The sequence below is a fragment of the Mus pahari genome, chromosome X (genome assembly GCF_900095145.1).
Source record: "Mus pahari chromosome X, PAHARI_EIJ_v1.1, whole genome shotgun sequence".
NCBI classification, from domain to species: Eukaryota; Metazoa; Chordata; class Mammalia; order Rodentia; family Muridae; genus Mus; species Mus pahari.
The window spans coordinates 63,034,124-63,043,081 of NC_034613.1; the positions used below are offsets into that span (position 1 = coordinate 63,034,124).

General features: G+C 43.5%; 1 protein-coding gene across 9 annotated transcripts in view; it reads left to right on the forward strand.

Annotated features, from left to right (window-relative positions):
- The window catches only part of Ikbkg (inhibitor of nuclear factor kappa B kinase regulatory subunit gamma), a 56,422-nt gene extending 50,467 nt beyond the window's left edge, over positions 1–5,955 (forward strand). For all 9 annotated transcript variants that reach the window (XM_029534058.1, XM_029534057.1, XM_029534059.1 and 6 more), the window contains exons 7-10: positions 553–696; positions 985–1,127; positions 4,216–4,277; positions 4,588–5,955. In XM_029534058.1, coding sequence (XP_029389918.1) covers positions 553–696; positions 985–1,127; positions 4,216–4,277; positions 4,588–4,730 — 492 coding nt within the window. In that variant the 3' untranslated portion in view covers positions 4,731–5,955. The remainder of the gene's footprint in view (positions 1–552; positions 697–984; positions 1,128–4,215; positions 4,278–4,587) is intronic.
- The last annotated feature ends 3,003 nt before the right edge of the window (positions 5,956–8,958 follow it).

Below are 8,958 nucleotides of genomic sequence, written 5' to 3' on the forward strand. Positions count from 1 at the left end.
AAAAAAAAAATCTTTAAAAAAATGGCTGTTTAATCTTTTGGAAGGAATTCTTGGCTGAGAGCATGTGTACATTTGTATAAGGTGTGTTTGACCAAGTGGCAGAGTGGAAGGACACATAGGTGGCAGCTTTGCCTGGTGTATTTGGTCCTACAGTCTATGGAGAAATAGTGCATACTACTTGCTTGCTGTGGAGTGGAAAGCCTCAGGAGGGAGGGTGGCTCTTGTCCTTGAAGAGTCAAGAGGACAGCTGGCTAGCTAGGAATTCTCTGAAGGGAATGATGCAGAGTATGAGGCAGTACCTTATATATCCGCAGAGTTCCTATCAGTCCTAAGATCTTTATGCATCCTAAGAACCTCAGCATTTCTTCTGTACTGTAGGGCCACCACAGGATGCAGTATTCTCCCTGCACACATTGTCATTGGCTCCAAAATCCAAAGGACCGACTTTGTTCCAGCTTTTCCTATTTAGTCTCAAAACAATGGCCAGCCAGGGAGGTAGCTTGGCCCCACTGTGGGCCAAAAACTCTGCCAGCACCCTTTGTCCTTCTCTAGGGCACGCAGCTGGAAGATCTGAGGCAACAGCTCCAGCAAGCTGAGGAGGCCCTGGTAGCCAAACAGGAATTGATTGATAAGCTGAAAGAGGAGGCTGAGCAGCACAAGATTGTGATGGAGACTGTGCCAGTCTTGAAGGCCCAGGTGAGGGCTCTGTTCCAGCCTGCCTACCATATGAATGACCTGCCCATCCAGGCAGTGGGGTTTTGTGTACCTTTTTACATCATTTTGTAGTGGCTTCTCTATTCTTGAGTCCTTTGCATTCTTCCTTGACTTCTTGGTGCTCTTGGGATCATAGGCTTTCATATCTGTTTCTGATGTACTATTATAGGGTCCTAGGACAGGACTCTGTTCCTCTGGGCATGGCATAGAATGCTTGATGGGAAACTGATGGATGAACTGGTGGGTGAACACCTCTGTTCTGTTTGCCAGGCGGATATCTACAAGGCTGACTTCCAAGCTGAGAGGCATGCCCGGGAGAAGCTGGTGGAGAGGAAGGAGTTTTTGCAGGAGCAGCTGGAGCAGCTGCAGCGCGAGTTCAACAAACTGAAAGTTGGCTGCCATGAGTCAGCCAGGTGGGCCTCTAAGAGTGCAGCCAGGAGCACAGCCATAGACAGAAGGTGTATACTAGGCAGCAACCAGTAGTAACTTCAGGAGATTGATGGCTCTTAGCATTGGTGTTAAGTTCCCTGTGTCTCCTACTGCTTCCTTGTGTTCTGTCCTTCCAACAATGACCTTTCTCATTGGTCCAGCTAGAAACTTAACAGAAATGCATGTATTGAGATGTATCTAAGGCTGGAGGTTTCAAAGCTTTCATAGTGTTTTGGTTTCTGTTGCTGTGATAAAGACCATGACTTATAGCAACTGGGGAGGAAAGGGCTTATTTTAGCTTATAATTTATAGTCCATGACAGAGGGAAGTCAAGGCAGGCACCTGGAGTCAGAAAGTGAAGCATAGTCAAAAGGGGAATGCTGCTTTCTGGCTTGCCCAGCTTGCTTGCTTGCTTATACAACCCAGGCCCACCTGCCCAGGGGTGGTACCACCTACCATAGGTTGGGCCATCCCACAGCAATTATTAATTGAAAAAATGCCTTACAAATTTGCCTACAAGCCAATCTGTTGTAAACAATTCCGTAATTGAGATTTTCTTTCCAGTTTGTGTGAAGTTGACAAGCCAACCAACACAATTAACCCTTGTCAGCTTGACATACAAACACAGCACTGTTAAACCATAACCTTCCCTTTCTTGTTTGTCCTCCAATTCATGTCAATATCACAATATAAAATATAAATTTAAAACATTTCATCACTCTTTTTTTTTTTAAAGATTTATTTATTTATTATATGTAAGTACACTGTAGCTGTCTTCAGACATTCCAGAAGAGGGCATCAGATCGCATTACGGATGGTTGTGAACCACCATGTGGTTGCTGGGATTTGAACTCAGGACCTTCGGAAGAGCAGTCGGGTGCTCTTACCCACTGAGCCATCTCTCCAGCCCCCTCATCACTCTTTAAAAAAATGTTTCTTTAAAAGTCTGGAGTCTTAACTGGGCTCCTATAAAATAATATTATATATTTTCTTACTTCAAGAGTCATAATCCTGGACATAAACCTTTATGAAATAAACCCAGGGTTTATTTCACCTTACAGTTGTAGTTAATCATGGAGTGAAGTCAGGACAGGAATTATGACTGGGCACAGGACATAATCAGGACAGGGCACAGTCATAATCAAATCAAAACCAAAATCCAACAATGTGAAAAAATGCAGTGCTTGTTGACTGGTAACCACTCATGATCCTCTGGGCTCCGAAGGTCTTGGGCAGCTATACTTCTCTAGCTCTGCCATTCACAGGACACATAGCTCATCTTATAAGCTCAGCCTGATTCTGCTCCACAGCTTCTGCTCTCCATGGTGGTTATTCCATGTTACTGGCATCCAATATGCTAGGGTTTCCACTGCAGCTGAGGCACCTTCTTCTGACCTCTGAAATAGTGCCAAGCCCTTTCTTTAGCTGCTTTCCATGATCCCTTCTTATTACTTGGTCCCCTCTCCTGTGTGCTGATCCTGAGGAGATACTCTCTAGATTTTAAAAGATTTCATCTCAGTGATACTGTTTTCTTTTGAATCACAGCTAATTTCTCAGCTTCAGTTAACCAACATCAGTTGTGCTCCCTTGTAAAGCAAAGGTTTTACTTTAGTTCTTCTGATTTCTTGTTCATCACACCTGATTCTTCAGCCCCAGCTGACTAGAACTGCAGATTCTTAATTCAAAATACCACACAAATGACGCTGATAAAATCTTTGCTTTTCCCTGAAACTTCATTTGCATTGGTGTCAGCATTCTGTTTTTTTTTTTTTTTTTTTTTGTTTTTCGAGACAGGGTTTCTCTGTGTAGCCCTGGCTGTCCTGGAACTCACTCTGTAGACCAGGCTGGCCTCCAACTCAGAAATCTGCCCGCCTCTGCCTCCTGAGTGCTGGGATTAAAGAAAGGTGTGCGCCACCACACCCGGCCTGGTGTCAGCATTCTTATCTTCCTTGGCTCCCACAGAACAGTCCGTTAAGCTCTAACTACTTGATGGCACTTCTAACCCAAAGTTCCAAAGTCCTTCTACAGTCTTCCACAAAACAACATGGTTAGGTTGGATCTGTCTCAGCAATTCCGCAAGAATCTGGTACCACTGTCTGTCTTATTAGCTTGGTTGCTATTGCTGTGATAGACACCATGACCAAAAGCAACTTGGGAAGGAAAGGGGTTTATTTCAGCTTACAGTTGTAGTTAATCATGGAGGGAAGTCAGGATAGGAACTTGAGACAGGAACTGAAGTAAAAACCTTGGAAGAACTACTTTTTGGCTTGTTCTCCATGGCTTACTTGCTTTTACAACCTAAGTGATTGCTTAAGGTGTGGCACTGTCTCTAGGGAACTAGGTCCTCTCTTATCAATGAAGAAAATGACCCAAAGGCTTGCCTATAGGCCAGTCTAATAGGGATATTTAATCAGTTGAGTAAATATCAGGTGACTTAGATCAGATGACTCCAGCCTTTGTCAGATTGACAAACAACAACAAAAACCTAACCAGTGCAAATGTATCTATCTAAAAACTCAAAATATGACTTTATTTGGTTTAGTATCTTTGTATATGTAACTAGTTAACATAAAGTAACATTAGGTTAGTTAGTTGACTGTGGTACTTACAGCACCAAATTAAGATAACAGAAGTATGCCACAAGAAGGCCAAGGCAGACTCTGAGATTCAGCTACAAGCCAAGAAATGCACTCTGTAAACCACCAGCAGCTAGGGCGAGGGCATGGTAAATCTGCCCAGTCCTCTGACACGTTTATTTAGGGCACCTAGTCATCTGTATCATGCATGTTTTTGTTATTTTAAGTTACTAGGTATGTGGTAGTTTGTAACAAGGTTCTGAGGAAACTAATATGGGGGGACCCAGGGAGTAATTCCTAATAAGTACAAAGTTCCCTTTGGGGGATGATAAAATATTCTAAAATTAGACTGATGATCGGACATGCTGAATAGAGTAAAACCCTCTAACAATATGGTTTAAATTGGTGAATCGTATAGTACATGAATTATATCTAAATGAATGTATTCATTAAAAAACCTTACAAGCACTGATTGAGTGCTTTCTGTTTTCAAAAGGATTGAGGATATGAGGAAGCGGCATGTAGAGACTTCCCAGCCCCCTTTACTCCCTGCTCCAGGTGAGTGAACAAGTGGTAGATGGTGGGAGGAGATGATTTAGGGAGGACAGAATGTTGTGCTGAGGGGAATATTGGTTTCTCTGCTACTCTGCTTTGGGGAGTTCTTGCTGACCTCTCCCGTTAGTAGCCCACACCACTCTGAGGTCAAAGGAAAAATGTGCTGGTGGAGGTGGCTCCCAGCTATGTAGTCAAATATGGTGGTATCAGTAAGTCTTAGCACCTTGTTAACCCCCTTTCCGTTTGAGGCCTACTTAGGCTGTGCATGAAGTACTTACATAGTTCATCACACTCCTGTGTTCTTTTTTCTCAGCTCACCACTCCTTTCATTTGGCTTTGTCCAACCAGCGGAGGAGCCCTCCTGAAGAACCTCCTGACTTCTGTTGTCCCAAGTGCCAGTATCAGGCTCCTGATATGGACACTCTACAGATACATGTCATGGAGTGCATAGAGTAGGAGCAGCAGATACAAGACCACCTGTAGAACTATATCCTAATCTGTGTGACTTGTGCTTTCCTGTTTCACCTGCATAGTCCACAGTTAAGGGCTTGATGTCAAAAAGCAGGCCCCAGGACCTAGCAGGACCCTTGCTTTGGCCCTTTGGTCCTCCATTAGGGTAAACAGCTCTATTCAGGGCTGTTTTTGCCCCCCCTTTTTTTTTCTGTGTGCCTGATCCACTTTGCTTCTGGTGACTTCTTCCCTCTTCTCCCATATTCCTAGGGAGTCTAGAATGGAGACCAGGGGTGCTCAGGGAGCATCCCTTCTCCAAGCAGGTCTGGGTGCAACTTTTCTTCTCTCCAACTGGTGTCTTTTTTGCCAGTGAACTGCAGGCTCTCCTCCCAGGGCATGTGGCACTTGGGTCTATAACATGTGTTACACCTCTGGTAGACATGTGGAAAGTATTCTGTCCTTTTGTTACTGTAATTAATGGTGTAGTGAAAGTACTTGTACACTGATTTAGGGAAGATGCTTAGATGTGACATTGGATCCTTGCCCTGGAGGAGGTGGGCAGACCTTTGGATTTTTGCTATCTCTAAGATACACTGTTTTTTACTAAAGAAGAACTTAAGTGTCTTTTTCTGGGGCATGTGGGCCCTTCTTAATTCCTCTGATGTAACTTGGATTTTCATAATTCCTACCCATTTTTCTGTTGGGACATTACCATTTGTTCTTGGGCTTTGGAGAGCTTTTTGATTATCAATCAGGTTGGTTTTGACTATCACAGAAAGTGCACACCTTGTTCCACTTTGATTGTGTTACTGTTTTGGGGCCTAGAAGCTGTTATATACTCCTACTTACCCATTCTTTACTCCTATTTTTTGGGGGGGAGCTTTGGAATTATGACTGCTTTGTCACCAGAAAGGTATTTTACATATATGCTTTTCTTTTTCTAGCCCCAGTGTGCTCTTGTTTTTGCCAAGCACATTGTTGCCCTCTGTGCATGGTGGTGGCCATAGTTCATCACACTCCTGGAGTTTGTGATCACATGTTCTTTACCAGCCAAAATGTCCTAGGGAACCATTTAGCAGTGACTGAATGATTAAAGAAAAGGGAATACTTCACTTGTTTTGCAAGGTTCTAAACATTTTGTGGGACCTTACGATCATTGGTATTAGACTTGCAGTTCTAGTAAAGGAAAGGAGGTTGTAGTTGAGAAAGCAATAAATATGCCTTGCTTATTCCTTAGGTCTGAAATCCTTCCTGCCCTCCTGTAAGCTTTCATGGTTCTGAGTGATATCTGTAACTCCATCCGGGGGCTTTTATTCACATGGTTTCTTTCCCATTAAGAGTGAGAAGGCTAAGTAGAATTCAGATTTTAAAAAAGGATTTAAAAAGTAATCCTGAGCTGGGGGCTTCCTTGGAATTTTCAGGGCATGCAGAGTAGGTTTTCCATTTCCTAATTCCCAGGTATCTATTAGATAGATCTTTGGGAAAATGTTAAAGGAACAAACAAGTTCTTTGCTTATGTGTTTTCATTTAAATACCTAACCTATAATTTTCCTTTAGGAATACTATTGGTTTAGCTTGAGTCTAGTTTTGTGGTGGTATATATGACTTTCCTATAGCTGCTTTAAAATTTTTCCTAAACTTGAAAGAGCAAGAACAACAACAACAACAACAACAACAACAACAACAACAACAACAAATCACTCTTTCCTGTCTGGAAGCCACATGTTAAGTTTTTTTGGAGGCTCTGAGACTCAATTCCAGGCATTCTCTTAACTTTCATTGGTTTCTGGCAGTCCTTGGTGTTGATTGGCTCGTAGACCCATCACTCCAGTCTCTGGTTCTAGGGCCTTGTTTCTTCCTCTTTTCTGTTTCATAAGGAAACCATGTTGTGATGTGGGGTCTATTTGGTTAGATTAAGGAGGATCTCCAGTTCAAGACCCTTACCTCATTCCACCTACCAAGATCCTTTCCCCAAATAAAGTCATGTTCTCACATTCTGGGGGTTTGGGCCCAGAGTAGGGACATCACCAGAACCTGAGTAAATGCAGCCCAAAGACAGGGCCTTGTAATTCTATTAGAGAGACCTGGTCTCTAGGGTGATGACCAGTCGTCTTCAGAGTTTAGAGGCAGTCAGACCCTTGTCAATGCTTGATGCTGTTAGTAGGGTCAGTGGGAATGATTGGGAAAGGCAGGTTGGCTGTAGTAGGAGAGAGCTGTTGGGCTGCCTGCAGTGGCTTCATGAACTTCATGCTTCTTGGATAAATAGAGATGCATAGGTACATTTCTGACCAGTACTTTATCCTGAAAGGGTCTCAGAAAGCAGGTGTGACCCAGGTTACACAGTAGGATCATCTGGAAGCTTGAAAACATTCTGGCTTGGGCTTCATGGACTGGTCAAGACAAATCTGAGGGTGGCACCAGGGAATGGTTGGGACCTAGTACCCTTCTAGAAGGTGGGAGCCCTTGCCACCTACTTACCCTGCAGTATGATGTATGATTAACCATACATCAAAGATTTGAGATTCTACCATCTTTTTGACATGAGACATGCTCTTTTCTTTTCCAGAATTACTTAAGCTAGAACTGGAAAAAGTGGTTGTTCCATTCCCCTCAGGAATTAGTCTACTTGCTTTTACACAAATTTTATGTGGCCTCTGGCAAACAACTTTTAGATCCATACAGCTAGAAGCATGCCCTTTCCAGAAGACCTGTTACTGCTTCTTATGTATGCTTTCTTCCTGTTGGCCCATGCCCAAGAGAGCCAGTAAGACAGTACAGAGTACTTGACCTACTGAAGTAATAAACTCTAAGGCAGATTGTAAGTAGGAATGATGTCAAAATAGGAACAATTGGCAGCCCTGTGTGTGATACCCTCAGGCAAGGTGAGGCCTACCTTTTAGTGTTTCCCCTTTGGAGGTGGGAATTTGGAGAGATGGAACAAGCACTTTGGAAGCATCCTCAGCCCTTTTACCTGACAACAGCGTGGTCCTCAGAGTGACTGCTTCATTGGAGTGGCTGTTATGGCACCATCATCTGTCACCACCAAAGACTGTGATGAAATAAGATGCAACATATCCGATGACACAAGCCTGCATGGCTAACATCTTGAACATTTTATTACATGAACATTCTCTGTAGGGTGGTATAAAAAGGCCCAAGGGTTAAATTATGTATAAAATAAAGAAGTAAGACCTTCAAGCATGCACTCTGTCCTCACTTGGTGGATGTAAGGGTAGGATTGCCAGTAACAAAGGTTTTCTTTGCTATTTCTGTCTTTTTAATTCCCCTGCATTACATAGGAAGTAGCTGTTACACACAGCTCTGAGGTTTCCTCTGCCTGTGGCTGAGGAAAGCTCATTATTGACACAACAGAGTGGTGAAAGGAGCCAAGTCAACTAATTTGGGACTTGAATTTCCTGTGGTTGTAGCAACAAAGTACCACACATTAGGGAGCTTAGGCAACAGAGATTTCCTCTCCCTGTTCTGGATGGCAGGAATCTGAGAAGTGGGTTCCTCATAAGGGATAACCCATTCCAGTGCCCCTCCAATGTGTGGCAGGTCCCAGAAATTCTTAGTTTTCTCTAGTTGTACCTGCATCTCTGCCTCTGCCACTTTTGTCACATGGCCATCTTGTGTGTTTCCTTTTTTAAAAAATTATTTTATTAGATATTTTCTTCATTTACATTTCAAATGCTATCCCAAAAGTCCCCTATACCCTTCCCATGCCCTGCTCCCCTACCCATTCACTCCCACTTCTTGGCCCTGGCGTTCCTCTGTATGGGGCATATAAAGTTTGCAAGACCAAGAGGCCTCTCTTCCCAATGATGGCTGACTAGGACATCTTCTGCTACATATGTAGCTAGAGACACGAGCTCTGGGGGTACTGGTTAGTACATATTGTTGTTCCACCTATAGGGTTGCAGACCCCTTCAGCTCCTTGGGTACTTTCTCTACCTCCTCCATTGGGGGCCCTGTGTTCCATCCAATAGCTGACTGTGAGCATCCACTTCTGTATTTGCCAGGCATTGGCATAGCCTCACACGAGACAGCTATATCAGGGTCCTTTCAGCAAAATCTTGCTGTCATATGCAATAGTGTCTGGATTTGGTGGCTGATGATGGGATGGACCTCTTGGTGGGGCAGTCTCTGGGTGTGTTTCCTTTTTATGAGCACACCGGTGTCATACACAGGTGGGTATTTGGAAACATGGAAGCATTTTGTTTGGTATCTAGTG